The 18,818-nt window shown below is 40.9% G+C and overlaps 2 protein-coding genes across 3 annotated transcripts in view; one reads left to right on the top strand and one right to left on the bottom strand.

Annotated features, from left to right (window-relative positions):
* The window catches only part of NT5DC1 (5'-nucleotidase domain containing 1), a 141,964-nt gene that overhangs the window by 104,181 nt on the left and 18,965 nt on the right, over nt 1–18,818 (bottom strand). The gene's annotated exons all lie outside the window — the stretch shown is intronic.
* Nucleotides 1–18,818, top strand: part of COL10A1 (collagen type X alpha 1 chain) — a 36,880-nt gene that overhangs the window by 9,789 nt on the left and 8,273 nt on the right. Inside the window, exons 1-2 of one of the 2 annotated variants that reach the window (XM_083433667.1) lie at nt 17,261–17,350; nt 17,851–18,010. In XM_083433667.1, coding sequence (XP_083289793.1) covers nt 17,345–17,350; nt 17,851–18,010 — 166 coding nt within the window. In that variant the 5' untranslated portion in view covers nt 17,261–17,344. Of the gene's footprint in view, nt 1–17,260; nt 17,351–17,850; nt 18,011–18,818 lie in introns of those variants that run through there. The other variant, XM_083433668.1, reaches the window with a different exon arrangement.

The raw sequence follows: 18,818 nt of genomic DNA on the forward strand, positions 1-18,818 counted from the left end.
AATACGCATGGTAGTTTTAATCCTTGATATGCATTTTTTTAAAGTTGCATCAACCATGATCTAGGTAACAACTACAAGTGCCTTTTAAACACATCAACATCATTCTTCCCATACTGCAGAGTGGAGTTTGAAACTATTATTTATATTTATCAATATGCCACCGTTCCTTGCACAAGGCAGCGTACATGGTGCTTCCAAGTAGTCTCCATTCAGGCCAGCCCTAGCCAGGATCTGCTTAGATTCAACATGGTTGCTACATCATAAGCCTGCCTTGACTTAGGAAATCTAGTAAGTTTGTAGCTGAGATGACAGCCAGGGGTGATCTGCAGGCAGGGAATGAAAGCTCATTGCAAAAGCTGTGCCTTTTAGTCACAGGATCACTATGGTCACAACATGTGACTATCCAGTGGGAGAAAATGTTGGGATCTCTTATCAGGAGAAGTCCCAACTATATAATGCAGCTATTAATGGCAATGAGATGTCATGCTCAATTACTCAGCAGCACCCATGGCTAGTAATTAAAACTCAGGAAGCAAGTCTGTTAGCATCTTCCATAATTTTATGGAACACAAACTAATACTGAAAATATTTTTTCCCATTAACAGAATTTGAAACTGGTCTGTTGTACATAAGGCTGGCAAACACTTAATGATAATATTAAAATTAAGTTCAGCTCAGAAGCCACTTTGTGCCTTTGACACAGACTATTCCACTGCTTTCCCCACCTTCCCATGGAATCTGGCATCAACTGCAGGATGTTTTGGTCCTTGCAGGGAAAACATTAGCTGAATACAACTATTATTTATTCCTATTAGTAGAACTAGTCTGTTTATTGCTGTACAAGTTTTGGATGAGCTCCCTGACATCTTTTTCACAGAGTGTGAAAGTGGAGACAGAAACATAAACTTCCATTAAGCATTTATCGGGGTGATGGGGTAAACTCCAAAGACCCAAAGTCTGCCACAGTTTTGTGACTTTTTGATTGAGCCAAAGGTATTACCCAACAGGGGGTTTGGAGTTTTCTCTTATGAACCAACATGGTTACTCTTGATGTCTTATCTGAAGTCGCTTCAGGATATTTATCATATTTCTGCCACTTCAGCCATTTACTACAACACTTAGGCTTCTTCATTTCCCTATCAAGTGAAGCTGTAGCAGGCCAGCTTATTCTGAGTAGCCGCTCTTGCAAGAGTGAAACATACCAGAATAGGTTATGCTAAGGATTGATTGGGTTGAAAACCAGCAGATGGTATGCCATCATGACTTGTTTTGATTGTAGTCAGTAGCAGTTATTGAATAACGAGGATGTACAAACATACACCATTATGAATTGGCAAATTTGGCTAAGTGGTAAGTTCTCTTCATGCTGAAGCAGCACTTTGGATACTCTGAAAAGGCAGCTCAATTCACTGCAAAATACAAATGTTTTTAAGTAGTATGGCAATATTTAGTGAGCCAATTTAATATATATTTTTAAAACCAGTCTAACCAGAGAAAATAAGTGTGTTTCCAGAAATAAAACGTAATGCAAGCTGATGTAAAAGACAGGGAAATTAGAATAGTGTGAACAGCTTCCCATATGTTTTTTTTACATAGCATTCCAGTAGTTAATACATGAGTAATATGTGGGTAAGAAGAATATGGCATTGACTGTTTGGCTGCTCTTCCAGAAACTCTTGGCAGCTGAATAAGACGTGTACAAGCCAACCACTGAAGTTGGCTGAACGGAAAGTGGGTCTTGGCCCAACGCATCCACCGTCCTCTTTCTACTTTGGATGGACAACATAGGAATAAAGGGGGAGAGGAAAACTGGTGAGCTCTAAAGGAACGGAGTAGGAATGAACACAAGGTAGTCTGGAAGGAAGCTGTTGCTAAGCTGGACCAATGCATTTGGTAACACATTGAAAGGTGGAACATACAGCGTGGGAAAAATGCTTCAGCTACAACATTAGTCCAAAAACAACTTCCTTGAATACTCTTAAACTATTTGTAACATAGGAGCAGCACAAATAATATAATTTTTATACATGTCTGTAAAAAAAAAAAGCCAATGTGATAAATAACCTAATGATGACGGAACAGATACAAGTGAAAACTGGAAATATTGTGTGAATGACTCATAATAAGCAAACGTGTAATGCTATGTTTCATCATTCTATTTGTAAACTGACCTTAAGAAGAACAGGCCTTTCCCACAGTGGCTCCCTATTTGTGGAATTCCCTCCCCAGGGAGACTCACCTGATGCCTTCGTTAAATATCTTTAGGTGCCAAGCAAAAACATTCCTTTCCTTGCAAACCCTTGAGCTAACTAGCCAACCAAAGGCCTTTAAACTGGGGTGAGTGTGTGTGTTATTGTTTTTGTTTGTTACCATGGTTTGTAATTTTGCGTTTTTATATTGTAAACTGCCCTGTGATCCTCAGATGAAGGGCGCTATAGACATTTAACAAATAAATTTAATCAATCAATCAATCAATCAATCAATGAACAAGTCATGTCTGCTGCTCAACAATCACATGAACTGCAACTAATGGTTCATCCACATTTCCTCTTGTCCTGTGCCTAGAAGGCAAGGTCCGAGCCGTTTCCCACTTGTCTCGGGCTTTCTAGGCATTAGCCCAAGTTTTTCCTTTCCCCCACCACTTCCCACCTGAAAACCAGCTCTCTAGCACTGAATTGGATCAAACGTCAATCTGGAGAAAACCAGAATGGTGTTGGCTTCGATTCAGCAGTAAACGTGGGCTTTCCTGGAATAAAACTGTGGGGCAATCGGAAGTGTGGATGAGCCCTTAGATTGTGTAATGAGGACATTGCAGAAAAACCAGGTGAGCTCATAAACCTTCCATAGGGTGGAATTCTACATCATGCAGTTACAAATGTTTCATGTACACAAGCACTGTTCTGGGGGTTCTTCCAACTCCCCCAAAGCCAATTTTGAGGGGTGTTGGGGGGAAGAAGAGGGACACAAGTGGAAGCCCTTACACAGGGTTACCACTGGCAGGCTTCGTTAGGTGAATCCCACCCATAAAATTTATGTTCTAAGCTGTGCTGATACAAAATCAGTAAAAATGTGCATTTGGGATAAGGTCATATGATAGGGCTATCATCAATCTTTGACATGTTTCATACTGGCTTTAATTACCAGCAAAAAGTCAGTTGTTAATAGCAGGGTGGCCTGTATTTAACACCTGCATGGATGCCTTTTTGGTTGGAATTAAAGTACCAGAGGCAGCAGGCAGGTATTGACTCAGATGCAATGTTAGGTTTACTCTTCTGCACAGGAAAGCGAATTTATTTTTATTTATTGCAATCATTGACTTATAAAGGGGAAAGTAAACTGACACAGAGAACACCTGATATCAGTGTCCAGAGAAGGCTTTGCACCAATCTGTGACCAAAATTAAAGCTTATTTAGTGTCCCATGTAACTCAGCAAGAATCACTGCCAGTGGAACTTTGCCCCTGAGTCAGGCACCGGACCATTTACACCAGTCTACTCAACTGGCAGAGGCTCTGCAAAGACTCAGCCAAAGGTCTTTGACAATGGATCTTCTTTTCAGTGGATTGACCAGGAACATTCTGCACACAAAGCGTTTATTTTTTCCAGGAGAAGGGTTGTAACACACTAGCAGAGCACCTGCTTTGCAAACAGAGGGTCCCATGTTTGAGTCTGAGTCTTGGTAGGACTAGGAATGACTCGTCTGAAATTAACAGAAAATACTGAGCTAGACAGTGGCCCGTCTTAGTGCAACACAGGTTCCCATGCACTATCACTGAACTTTGGGACCTTCCATACTTGCAGAGTCTTAATTTGTTTTCTTACTGTGTGAGAAAACCAGAAACTGGCTTTAGGGGGAAACGGGGAGACGAAAATCTCAGCAATATACAAAAATCAAGATGTTTATTTGATCAGAGTGTTTTGGAATACAGTATATCTATTATTCAGGGGCATTAAAAACACACCACTGTGATCTCTAATGTGCTTTGCGACCAAATTTGGTTACAGAATACAGCAGAGGTGTTCATTTTAAGTGCTCCTGAAGCAGAAATATATTTTGCAACACATTGGGCCAATAAAATATTTATTGTTGTGAGCCCTTGAGATTTCAACTCCTGTTTTTTGTTATTGGTGTCTTTGCTTTGCTTTCTTAGAAATTGGCTTTGAACAGATAGTAAAAGTGGTTAAAAAATAACAAAATAATTGAATTACCATGTCCAACTGCAAAAGAGCACTAAAGTACCAATTGTAATCTGCATAAGGGATGTCTATTCATATTATGGCACACCACATATTAACAGGCAGTCTTATAATGGTACTACTTACACCATTTCTCATGCATTCCTTATAAAGTTCCAACAGGTGCCGAGCTTTTCCATTATAGGCCAACTACAATATTAATTTCATTTCAAATGTCAAATATTCACAAGGCATTCCCAACCCCTTCAGTAAAACTGAAGCAGATCTTTAGACCCCAGCCAAATAATTTTACATCTGTGCTTTCTTTTAAAACACACATTTCGCCTAACCTTTTCTTCCAAGAGTGTTTTATGTTTTAAAGCTTTCCAACTCAAAATAAGTAACATTCCATGTCATGATTTTCTTACTTATCTATGTATCGCTCTCTGCATTTGCCACCTATAACATTACAAAAGCAACCGAGGAGCTCCATTGTTTTGACATCTTGCTCCATGTATAGCAGTAAGTTCTTGCAGTCTCTTATTGAGTTATTCGAAAAGACAAGTACACAGTCTTTCGAATTACTCCTCTGAATGCATGTATTATGTGGCAGCTTGACAAGGTGACAGACAGGGTGTTACCAAGGAACCTATGTTAAATGTGGAAATGCCAAAGCTCCTTAGTCCTTCGCTGTTGATGATGTTAAGTCTGAGAATGCAGCCTTCTTTGCCACCAGCCCCCAAAGAATCCTCTGTATACAGCTGGGAGCCATCTCAGTTCAGTTTTCCAGACAGAAAGAGACTGTCTGAAAGAGGTGAACATCACCACCCTGAGCTCCATGTTGAACGAAGATAATTGCATTACGTCCTGTGAAGAATTCCCCAGGAGGGCTACCTTGGTTGCGTTACCTGTTCCATCATTACTAAGTCCTCTAGTTCCAGCATTTCTTCAGCACTAAAGTTTTATTAGTATAGAGGGTTGTCAGGTGTACCTCCAGCACCTATCACATGGTCTTTCTATAGTGTCTCTGTAGCTGCCAGGACCCATTTGCTTTCAGCTGATTAATGATTTTTTAAAGCTTTATTTTTGCGTGGACAGGCGGAGTCCCCCAAACCCTAGGTGGCCCCCGAGTGGAATAACGACTCAAGACAACGTGCTATGGGATTAAAATTGGCCACAACTTTATTATGTTTCAGATGTAGGTAGACCTTGGCTCAGGCATTGGGCCTTATCCCTCCCAGTCCCCTGCTGGGGATCTGGGGAACATCAGGGTTATTCAGAGAGTGTGGGGGATGGGCTGGCTCTGGAGAACATATGTTTAAGCAGAGAGCCTTCCCCCTGTTACACCGCCATCTCAGGGGAGAGCAATGACAACCTCTAGGCATATGGCCAATGCCTCCCCTCAAAACAATCCCTTTATCGGGGAACCTTGTGATTGCCGCCACAAAGTGGAGGGGGCGTGGGTCACCGCTACACGCCCACCCCTATTTAGCGAAGATAGACTAAAGGATTCCGCCCAAGGCCTGAAACCACCAAAGTTGTGACATTTTGCTAAGGGAAAGGCAAAACCTTCCAATGCAGGGGAATTCATTTCCAGCCCTTCAACAGCTACTCAGACGTAGCAGCGCCCACATACCTGTGGAGAAAAAGTTAAGCCGCAAACAAAGGCTTAACTGAGGGTGGGAGAAGTTCTGGAGCCAACTGACGATTCCCAGGTAAGATCCTTCCCCTATTGTGTTGGCAGGGTGGTCCCTCCCCCTACCTGGCCTGATCACCTTGGCAATGCCTCTTCAGGTGGGACTGGGCAACTAGCTGAGGTAGGCGGAGACCTCCAGGTATCCCACCCGGGGAAGGCAAAGCCAAGCCTGTGCTAATGGGAACTGCAAAGGGTCCAGGGGGCTGCACACGACCACGAAAAAGGGCTCCCCCCGTTTAATGTCAGGAACGGCCATTCTATGAGTATACAATGGGTATGTGTAGCCCTTCAGATGTTGTTGAACTACAATTCCCATTTTTCCTGACCATTGACCAAACATGACATGAAGGCTGGCAACATTAACCCCGTCATATGGGAATCCCGTGCAAATGACTGCAGTGCCTGGAGACAATCAGTCGCAGGACAAATGCCTCTGGGAGGAGTGCAGAAAGAAGAAATGCTATGATACATCTGCATGAGCACAACCAGATGCCTTCATCTGCCCAGCTCCAACAATGCATGCCTCTGCCGTATCACTCTCTACAGCCATAGCAGACGCTGTAACTTTCCAACGGTTTGACTTTCCAACGGTTTGATCCTCGAAAGCACACACTTCCATTGGCTGCAGCTGATGGGAGATGGTGTCCAACAAAATCCAGAGTCCTCAAGATTCCCTATCCTTGGCTTAGAGAACCTTATCAGGATGCAGCAAATGGTACTGTGTCATAAGCTGAAAATGTAACACTACAATAAATGTTTCTCACTCATCAGACAGAAGTTCTTCTACTCTTAAAGTCAAACTGTTTACTTACACTGCAATTGCCCCATTTGCACCCATGCCTTTAAAAAAGTTTACTATATAAATATGTTTTATTTATTCAATTTATATTCTGCCCTTCACCCCAAAGGAACCTGGGGTGGCAAACACATCAAGGACTGTATCATTTAAAGCACACTAAAAACAGTTTAAAACAATTACATTCTCATAGCCAAGGATTTCACAGTTGCCAGGAATATAACAATGAGAAGTAAATTTTAAAGGGAAGTTTTGATTTCCAAAAGGCAGCTGAGTTCCTGCTACACATGGAACAGAGAAGATCGGAAGATGGATTTAGTGCACAAACAACCATGAAGTTCTAGCATACCATTTTAGTAAAATAAACTAAACACCAGAATTCACCCTGCTTTAAAAAACACGCTCAGACGCTTATTTGTTCTGATACAAAAGAAAAGATCCAAAATATTTTTCACCTGAGCACCTGTTTACATATGTGGAGTTCTTCATGAATCAGATGTTTGCCCATGACCAGGTAGCAAGCCAATGAATACTTGTATTCATAAACTTTGCTACCTGCTGAAGAAAGCACACTTTGCAAAATAGCTGCTAAGTGTCCAGAAAGCGCTGTGGAAGATTCCATAATTATGTGGTTTTTGAGGCAACACCTTGGAACCTTTTTACCTCTGGTGGAAGTGGGTTTAGCTGTCACCCCTCATACAGCATCCAATCAGGATTTCACTGGAGTTCACAGACTGAAGAAAAGTAGGGAAACCAGTGTAATGCTAGTTTTCCTGTGGACCACACAAGCTATAAGCTGAAATAATGTTAAAACTTATTTTGACATGTGGGAACATGCAAGTGGATTTTGATTACAGCAGTACTGACAAAAGTGAAAAAGGAGTATGTGGATATTTAAAGAGAATGGAAAAGTTAACATTCACCATTCATTAGAGCACATAAAAAGGAGCCTACCTTTTTTACCTTTCCCTCCCTCAAAGGAACCTGAAGGGGCAGCCTCTTTCTCATACTGACTATTATTAATGCTGAAGGAGGTCATATTGACAAGCATTCAACTCCACTGCCTGCCTTTATTGGTGGCAAAACAAAAGCGTTATAGCAGAACTCTTCAGTCTCAAGCAACACATGTGGGATAGGCAGAACCAGAAATGACAGTGCACTAACATTCATGCATTCTTGGTCAGGGGATGGAGGAATGCAAAAAGTAACATACAAATCAAGTTATAGAAGCAGATTTTCTGTGTGTGAATGTATGTGTCCTTGTCCCAGAATGCTTATCCCACATCCTCTCTGATGGTGTGTTATTTTGAGGTTCATGTGGGCCTGAATGACTGCTCCCCTATGTTAACCTTGCACCTGTTGTTTTATTTTATTGCCCCTTTTGGCAGGTGGGTGTGGTCTTGTTTTTAACTGTCATGGTTTGTTAGCTGCTTCAGGTGTAACTTTTAGAACTGAAAGGCCGGATATCAATAAATAAACAACTTTAGCAGTATACAGACATTTCAGGAAAGGCAGTGTGTCTAAGCACATACATACACACAAGCCTTCTTGCAGACCACTAACATCTAGGTACAATCCATGCTATGACCATACTTTGCACATTAAGCCTATGGGGATGGGGAGGGCTCTGTTAGCCCAATCTGTCTCAAAAACAGGGTTCAAATTGTGCAGGGGCAGCTTAAGCAGACACAGCTTGCAAGCTCAGAGGCTCTAAGTAAAAGGTATGTTTAATATGTGAAGCCTGCCATCTAAAGTGCAATTGCCCTACAAAGTTCGACTCATCTGGTAATATTCACAGGGGTTTTCGTACACAACATAGAAACCATGGTGAAAACACTATTTTACAAGGTGGGACTAAAAAACAAAAAAGAACATATAATTATAGTGATACTTTGTATGACCCTTTCCATTTAAACCAGAGTCTACCACAGAGAATTCAAACTCCACTGAAATCAGTCACAGTCAAATGACCTGTGAAGTGAAAGTATGGCTACCGTGCTATAGTTAAAATATCAAAGGGGAACAATAACTTCTTGTAGTTGTGGCAGGATAACCATCCCTCATCCTCATCACAAGAAAGGCATTAAATGGTTATCAACATAGCACACAGTCAGCTGAGGTGAATCACCTATGGTGACTATTTCTCGTTTCGTTGGGACAGCAACGATCACACAAAATAAATTACAACAGCTCCAAACTCCCATATAGCCAGTGGGGTTTTTTTCCTACTGGGTACTCCCAGGGTCTGCAACAGAGGCTGGCATTCTCAGTCATCTGTCAAAGCTGACCCATCATGGCCATAACTACTGACCCCTATAGAGCCCCTGGTCCTGCTGCTGTGTATGTTAACACTGACTAGAGTGAGGAGCTGGATCTGCACCATTTATTTAACTCTCCTTCTAGGAAAAGGATTGAGCCCAGAGGGAGAAAGCAAGTGAATGGCCTGCAATGAAAGTGATCAGGAGGAAGTGGTCTCACTAAAGAAGGGATCCACTAATGCCATTTTGCGCAACAGATCCTCAAACCTGGAGCTGGCACTGGGTCCTTTCTATTTCACAGAAAAATAAGACATGCAGAAGAACCCTGACTACCCATGTGCACAAACCTACCAGCTTATTTGTTGTTGTTGTTATTTTGTACTCTGCCCATCTGACTGGGTTGCTCCACCCACTCTGGGCGGCTTCCAGCATATATAAGAACCTAATAAAACATTAAACCTTAAAAAGCTTCCCTATACAGGGCTGCCTTCAGATGCTTCATAAATACTATATAAATCTGTACAATTTGTACCTGTACAAATTTATCTCAGCAAGGTATCACTGTGCATATTTAGAGCTCAGCAAACTCATACCACATTACATATTTGTAGGACTCTAACAGGTACATTATTTTAGCTAAAGCCACAAGCATTACAATTGACAGCAGGCAAATGGACAGCAGAAACACAGCTATGCTATTGGGACCAAACTGGGTAAAATAAAAATATTCTTGTACTAAATAAGGTGTTTTGGTCAAGAGTCACCCTAAATGACCACTCAAGTTATCATGCATCTAATGTCAAAAGAAACAAGCCACTCTTCCACTGGAGAATGAATTTAGGGGATGGTTTACAGGAAAATACCACTAGTCTATTCATCCTCAGTATAGGAAAGCTCAGCTGGTAGAGCATGAGACTCTTAACCTCAAGGTTGTGAGTCAAAACCCCGTGTTGGGCAAAAGATTCCTGCATTTCAGAGGGTTGGACTAGATGATCCTAGTAGTCCCTTCCAACTCTACAATTCTATGATTCTTTGTATGATATGAAAAGGACAAATGCAAAATAGAACTGCTACAGCACAATCGTAACAATACTACTCACTGGTTTTACTCTAGTAAGCCTGTGTAGAAGTACATCCTTGCAGGACAATTCTTTAGGATAACCAAGAAGGTTGCAACTATGCTGGTATTTACATCAATCTAACAAATTGGTAGTCTATGCTCCTCCAGTAACGGCATCAAAAGCAAGTAGGAAAAGGTTAAGGATCAACATGGCAACAGCAATGTATCTCACAGAGCTTCTTGTCACTACATCTTCATGCTCCTAATCACAATATTGCTTATTATGGACAACTCCGCATTAGCTTTGTACTGTATGTAATACATGAATCATCACACAGCAAAGCAAAGCTTTGGAGGAAGGGTCATTGCTCAGCAGTAAAGCACCTGCTTTGCATGCAAAAGGTTGAACCTTCGGCTTCTCCAGGTAGGACTGGGAGAGATGCCTTCTGAAATCCTGGACAGCTGCAGGCAATCAGTGTAGACAATACTGAAATAAGTGGACCAAGAGTCTGGCAGTATCATGTAAAGTCATGCATGAGAAGCAATAGTTGTTGAGGCAACCTCCACAAGGCAAAGTCCTGCCTGCAGTGTTAGTTCTGGATGGAAAAAGGGTGAAGAAGATTTGGATGGAAAGGGGGCAAAGAAGCAAGCCCAAGAATCTCATTCCAGAAAGCAGCACCATAACCACACAACCACAGGTGTTGACAAAAGGAGGACTTCATCGTTTCAGCCTAAGACACGTCCTCCCATTTCCTACAGATCCATTCATGGATCCAGGGTTGCCTGCCATAAAGAAATGTGATATAAATGTAATAAATTACAATAAACAACAGACATCGATCAGTATCAAAAAGTGTATTCTGTTGATGTGTATCTCAGTAGAACAGCACAGCCTTTCAGCGTACAAGAAATTCCAGGTTTGATCATAGTTACTCATTCCCTAGAGAAAGGTCTATATATATCACCAGGCCCTGGAGCGCTGCGGTGATTGGCATAGGGACCAAAGATGACTGAGTGACTCAGTTATGCCGCAGGATATTTGTAATTCCAGTCAGCCATGCTTAAGTTCATTCATCTGACTGCTTGGCGGTGTTTTTTGGTGCTCACTCCACATTGTGTGTTCCATGATAAAGACAGGTGAATTGGGGCCTCCAGGCAGACAGGAAAGTAATTGGCACAGCTTTTCCTACCACTGTACCTTCATGTTGTTGCACTTGTTACATTTCTGCCCATCACATAGCTTTCAAAGTCAAGAAGTCCCACAAAGAAAAAGTGTGGTAATCCTGAAGGTCTTACTTGGGGTCTCAAGACACTGACTGCTTTTTCTTAGGGTGCTTTCTGTGTAATTGATTCCTAACGTCTCTAATTTCTGCCTATTTTGTAAATAATCACATAGCCAATTACTCTAAACTCTGATTCATTGTCTTGCTGCTAATTCTCCCCATACCAGAAACCCTAGTTTTGCACACCATGACTCTTCATTAAAGAGCCTAGAACATGTCATTCAGGTAACGCAATTTACATGTTTGTTAGAAGAGGTCAGGGATAGAAATCATGCCAGCAAATGAGAGTGGTATTCACTTTCACGGTTCTGCAAATGTTGTGTAGATGATTACATTATTTTCTGTATTGGTGTTGATGTTTCCTTTCCACTGAAATGCATTGAATGGTCTTAATGCAATGAATAACACAATTTAATTATGCTAGTATAAACGAGATGAACAGCTTATTTTTTAGTAGAAGCTGAACTGTAGCAGAATGGCAATAGTGCTGATTGTGACAAATGCAGGAGGGAATGGAAATAGCTTCCACCACCCTACATCCTGAACGATCACACATATGTAGACATGGGCACATTGAAACATCAGGTTCCCATTTGTGTGCTTTTTAGGCATGGGAATATGTGGTGAAGGTCCATGCCATGAATCTTTATATGTGAGGCTTATATACTTCTGTTGTGATTCACTGCTAAGTAGGTTAGATTCCTTTTCTCCAATGTAGCTAGGGAAGACGGGTTAGTGTCAGGGTTCTCAATTGACTCCTTTGAGCGCATCTTTAGTTACAGCAGATATTTTGCTGGCTTACAGTACGTTTGAGCGGGCAGGAAAAACAGCTCTAGCTATGAGGAATATAGGGTCTGGATTAAACTAGCAATTCCTTTGTTCCTCCTTCATCAATATGCCTTCATAAGATGTCATAGTTCATGTAGCACTTATGCAGTCTTGTTAAATTGACATAGCAATGTCAACACACTGTGATAATATCACTAGACTGGCACAACCTAGTTGCACTTGTGTATAGAATGTAGCAGCAATTCTGCACTCATCCAGTCAGTGCAACTCACATATAGTGTTGTACTCTTAGTGCCATACAATTTTCAGAAAAGGTAAATGAATTCCAGCCTTAATTGGACTTTACAGTACTTAAGAAAATAAGTGTTCTGTAAAAAAATTACTGGTCAATTGGTCAGAAGTCTGAAAAAAGGATCAATCTTTTAAAAGCTTTTTTATTTTGAAATATGTAGATTAACAATCTCCTCTCATGCAAACTAATTCTAAGTGGCTAGACTGCATTTTAAATTATATGGTATTACAAATTCAAAGTAAAAAAAGAAATGCTAAAATGTACTTGGTCTATATATATAGAGAGAACCACAAGTATTTTATATTACATGTCAATAAATTCATACAACCAACATCTATCAATTTCTGCTACTTACACTTAAGGTAATGGGTATTTTTATAAGCTTTCTAGCAATTTTAACCAGGAACCACTTTGCAAACTTTAGTGTCTGCGGGGAAGTATTTATACTTTAGTTTTATATATGTATACACAGAGGATACTGACAGTCTAAGATCATTTAGTTGTTAATTTGAAGTGGGAAGGTTGGGGTGAAGATCTTCTCAGGTTATAAGACTAGGTATTAGAGCTGCGTCACAAGCTTCAGTTCAGATCAGTTGACAAGCTTCAGTTCAGACTCTAATCTGGTGCTTTGGAAAACAGTCCACATTGGTCCAAGGAGATCTGTAGCCTGCACAATTTGGCTCACAGACTATCCAAGTCTCCTTTGTTCCCTCCCTTCCATTCAGTGTTATTATTATTTTATTATGGCTGTAACTCCCACCCCTTTTGACAGAAGTAGATGAAATTTGCAGGCATGCTAGCCCTTCTAGGGAGAATAAAGGCTGTCAAGTTGCAGGCAAATAGATCCAGGGGCTTTGGTGCTGGGAAGCCTTAAAGTTTGATTGCTATTTACTAGAAATGCCTATAACTTTTATTGGGGGGGGTGTTAATTAGATGAAATTGGCAGAAAGGTTGACCCTTCTGATGGCACCAAACCTGTGAAATTTCAGAAGGATAGCTAGTGCTTTACCTGCAAGGGGAACCAACACACTTTGTGTGTGTGTGTGTGTGTGTGTGTGAATAACCTCCTGTGTTTTGTGGGTGGTCTGGTTGGTCCAGTCAGTGCTACCCATGATTTCTGTCCCAGAATAGCCCCCACAATCCTGTGCAATATGCAGGCATCCCCTATGGCAGATAGCCATAGATTCTTCAGAAGGCAAGCAAATATGCCAAAGTTCCCAGAAGGTATGAAATTTGTAAAACTAAAAGCAAAATAGTTCTTTACCTGCAGCACTAAGTCCTGGACCTCTTGCACTTGGAGCCTCCTTCTCACTGCTATCTTGTGGCTGCTCAAATCATAGCCTTGCCTGCTCTATACCCAACACCTTTGATAACCAGTTGCTTCTCAATGAAATATGTCTGGAATATGCCACCACTGTTTACCTCTGTGGGCCATGCGTGGCCACAACCCTCTGGACTACAGAGCCCCTTCCAGCAGTCACTACAATTTGCTGCTGCAACACAAGGCTCAGGGTGTAGGATTTTTTTTTTTGTACTTAAATATTCAATCCTATCCTCAAAACGTACCCTCCAAAATGACTCATGATCATAAAAATGCAATGCATAAATCAAATGTAAAAGCAGATCAATTAAAGAAGAAGGGAATAGAGAAAGTTATAAATACAGCATCAACTTTCTGTTAACTATATCAGCTGACCTAAAATGTGAGCTGAACGTTTTTACCAAGCACTTGAAAGGCTGAGTAGAACTGGGCCCATCATGCCTGCTTTGGATTGAGATACTACAAGGCTGGCACTACTACAGAAGAGGCCCTGCTTCTGGTCCAATAAATTTTATCAGAGGCCTGGTGGCTGGATTTTTTTGATGCTGAATGAGTTGGTTGCGTGTGAGCGATTCCCATATTTGAGCTCAAAAAAGAAATCTTCCTCCATTTAGATTGTGTAAGGGTGCCAATACTGCCTTGCTCTGTACTGTGGGATTTTGCCTACAAGTTTTTGGCTATTTATTCCCCACTCACACAACTTACGGTGCACTCCAGTCTTCACTGCATGGACAGACAGCATTTTAAAAACCCAAATCCTGACATATAATACAGTGTGTTTCTCCCTGCCTAGCAGGCACTCATCATGCTAACCTTGTCAATAATGAACTGAAAGAGGAGCTAAAAGTGGGATATTGTCTCACTTGCTAAGTCTAGCTGGGGTTAAGCTTTATTTACAAGTACAAGACTTTGGTCAGGTAATCAAATAAGAAAAACAGGTGCATTTTTGAAAGTCAGGTGTTACTACAAATAGCAGTGAAGGCATACAAATAATCCCACAATTCATATGCAAGCCTACAATAGAAATATATTTATGTCAGAAACCAAGACTCATTCCAAGGAAAGGAGTGGGATAATGGTCAACATCGTTTTGTGTACTTTCTCCTTCCTTCATCAAACATATGTGACCACACAGAGGCTAGTCAATCTTTTTGCTATGAGTAAACTATAAAAAAACTATTGAAACTAAGAAGCAAAAATACAAACATACAATACCAATTCTTTGTCTCTTTGATTTACAGTCGTACTTTGGTTCTTGAACGGAATCCGTTCTGGAAGTCCATTTGACTTCCGAAAATGTTCGAAAACCAAGGAGCGGCTTCCAATCAATCAGAAGCCGCAGAAGCCATGTCGGATGTTCGGCTTCCAAAAAACGTTCGCAAACTGGAACACTCACTTCCAGATTTGCGGCGTTCGGGAGCTAAAACATTTGAGTCACAAGGTGTTTGAGAACCAAGGTATGAATGTACTGTGGTACTCGGGTTACATACGCTTCAGGTTACATTCGCTTCAGGTTACAGACTCTGCTAACCCAAAAATAGTGCTTCAGGTTAAGAACTTTGCTTCAGGATGAGAACAAAAATTGTGCTCTGGTGGCGCGGCAGCAGCAGGAGGCCCCATTAGCTATAGTGGTGCTTCAGGTTAAGAACAGTTTCAGGTTAAGAATGGACCTCTGGAACGAATTAAGTACTTAACCCGAGGTACCACTGTACTGGCACGAACAGCCCAAACCTTTCAGTTTCTTTGTAATGTAAATAGGCAACAAGTAGCAGATCCAGGATACAGTTTGTTGCCATACTGACCCTTTATGCGAGTAGCTACAGTAGCTGCAAATACACCAATGCCAAGTAACTGATGAATGGCAGACTGTGATTGCTGCAGTTAGCACAGACCTCCTGCCATCCTGCCATCCACCAAGTGTCATGTTTGCACATGGGCCTATCTACAGAGACCCCATTGCATGTAGCCCATTGTATCTGTAACCACATTTTTGTGGACCCCATTGTATCTGTAACCACATATTTGGTGAGCTGAAATCACAGTTTGAGCTCACACGTATAAACTTTTTATCAAAAGTGGCATCTAGTGCGTGCCAGGTGCAGCAATAATAGTATCCAGACTATTTAGTGGGGAACCAAATCTCTGATTCAGAATGGGTAAGAATGTTCATAATAAACTACAGAGAACCAGAACTACTAATGTAGGCCCACTGCAAAGATATAGGATCATCCATACCCCAAAACATGTAGCACAAGGTTGTGTGTGTGCTGAAAGAACATTAACTAAAATAAGGTCATATTTCAAGTTCATATGGGCACTTAAGTGTGTACATGGAACTCCTGGCACACAACATGTTCCATCCGGTAAAGGAAATCCACACCTGGAATGGAACACATACATGAAACTACTTCCTCCATTGAAATGGAAGGTGCAGTGCTTCCAAGCAGCACACATCAGAGTTCTGATGCTCAAAAGAACTGTTCTATCAATTATGTGCAGTTGCACACATAAACATTAGGTTTACCCGGCTTCCATGATTTAGAATAGTTGTTGCTGTTGATTCTGCAACCAAAAGCTGATGGAGGAAACAGAGGCAGGTACAGGAGGAGGGGAGGAATGGAAGCTTTTTTTCTTTTCTTTTTTTGCAGCCTGGTAAGATAGAAACTGGCTCTGTTCAACTTAAAGCTGAGATCCTCAAGACAGTGAATCATCTGGCAGGAGATTCTGGGTGGTATTAAATGAAATAAAAGTGCTAGTACAAGGATTACTGTTAGCACAACGGGACTCCCCCCATCTCTTCCCCACTCTAACACCATGTGTCATCCCCAAATCTACTCCTGGGTGTTGGGGGGGGGGGAATCCCAGAACTGTTTCAGGGAATGTGCGGAGGAAGCAGAGGAGGAGAATATTCTGTTCTACAATAAATAAACTGTGTGCTGATGGAATTAGAGACTAAGTGCTACGTTGAATGCAGTCCTCAGCACTTGGCTTGGTACTTCGCTAATTATTTGCAATGTTCACTTTTCTTTTTCTTTTACTCTCTCTTTCAAAAAGTCTAAATTCGAGGGTGTTTTTTTTCAAAAGCAGTACATGGATTTTTGCAAGTAGGGAAAGGAATTAGAGAAACTTTGAGCAGTTCTGGCTTATCTCTAACTTGTGGCGTAAGCCTATGTACAGAGAGAACATACATTCTGTGACCCTCGCACATATAGTGAAGCCCTCACACATTTAGTAGGATTGCTTGCCAAAACAGCCAAGTGAAGAAATCTAGTCTTAGCATGGCTTACCCATTTCTTTGAAAATCTCAACAGGAAAAATAAAAGTTTGCCCTTTTCTATTTCAACTCGTGTATTTTCTTACAAGATGACCTGTCTGAGTCCCAGTACAATAAAAGTAAATTCATGAACAGGGAATGGCATCTAAAATAATATTAATTAAAAAAAATCCAACCTGACACAACATCCCTGCCCAAGAAAACTTTCCACCATAATTAGCACTTTCCTGGTTTGAAGGCGGGGCTACAACAGAGTGCAACTTCATGTCAGAAGGCACAAACAGTATAAATAAGTCAGGATGATGCTTGGAACAGCAGCTTCTGCTCTGCACACCTGTGGCAGCAGGACACATGAGGCAAGACTGAAGTCTGCTTTACTGCACATTTGTAATCCTACAACATGCCGGTATGCTGCAATTCCATCTGGCTTGGTTTACAAATACATTTAAGTGGGACAGAGGTTTAGAGGTGCTCATTAATGGCACTTGAGGGTATTCTGGTTACAGTTACTGCAGAAGGCTTGCTTGTTGCATATGCATAAGCTTCTGATGGCTACAGCTCCTGAAACAGGAAGACCTAGTTTCTTCTTCTGGGAATTTTAAAAGGCTTGTAGGCATGTAATATTTCAGTACCTAGAAGCTATGTTATTTTCACACACACAAACACTTTTATAGATCACACCACATGCTGTAGGGAAGGCTGATAATGCAATAAGATGTGACCAGATCTGACACCCAGAATGGCTTCTGATTCAACTTTTTAAACTAAATGATGTCATTTTAACACATGTGTATTGTTGAATCCACAAGCCTGGAAAAGTGTTGAAGCAGAATGCTGTAGGTATGTTTTTATTACAGCTCAGTTTTCTGTTATAAAAATTATATTGTACATTTTTCTTCAATACAGAGCGGATTTGGGAACATGAAGTTACAAATATCTTTTCTGCTGCTGCTGCTTTCTGTGAACATTGTCTACAGCACTGTCTATTATCCTGAACGCTTTAAGGTGCAGCCTAGTGAATCAATGAAAGGGCCTGCTTTCCTACCTTTCGGTGTGAAAAGCCAAGGTAAGTAATGCTTCCTTAAAAAGAAATATGGACAGCCTGTAGTTTTGTTCAACGTGTTAATTACAGTATATTGGAAATTAAGATAGCTATGATTTTGTAACTGTTGTTTACAGGTACAAAAGGATTAGTTCAGTGAATAAAGGTAAACAGGTTTTATTTAAGGTATTTACTAAAATTATCACTGAAGCACTAGCTGCCTAAGGAAAAGCAACAGCTGTTCATCTGGTTTATAATGTAAGAGCTGTTCTACAAAGCAGAGTCCTAGGAACTGTACTACTTCAGTGAACACAGGGGGGGATAGCATGCATGAAAGCTCTCTGTATAAGATGCTTTCAGCGCAATATACTAAAAAGTAGAGTGTCAGAGAGAGAAATCTCCAATGTAGATATACTAGCTTTCCATGAGAAATGAGATTTATCTTAGAAGAGGAAAATGTTCAAACCAAATACCACCCACTTGAATTTTGAACTGGTTCACCCTAGGAAGACTGGACCATGTGGCTTTTCTGAGCTTTACATTTACAGGTCAATATGGATACAAAGCTAGTATGAATGACTAAGAGACCTACAACCTACAACTCATACCCAGAAGCAAGATTTTAAACAGGGCTACTCTAGATTATACATAATGCAGCATAAATTTACCGGTATATATTTTAAAACATTTAGATGCTACTGTTCAGAGGTTCAAGGGAGAAAACAATAAATATATAAGCATTAAAAATAACAGAACTAAGTATTAGAATTAAAAGATCTGCCAGTAGGAAATATCAAATCCTAGCAAAGCCTTATCAAATATACTAGATACA

This window comes from Podarcis tiliguerta (assembly GCF_965153285.1).
Source record: "Podarcis tiliguerta genome assembly, chromosome: 3".
Classification (NCBI taxonomy): Eukaryota; Metazoa; Chordata; class Lepidosauria; order Squamata; family Lacertidae; genus Podarcis; species Podarcis tiliguerta.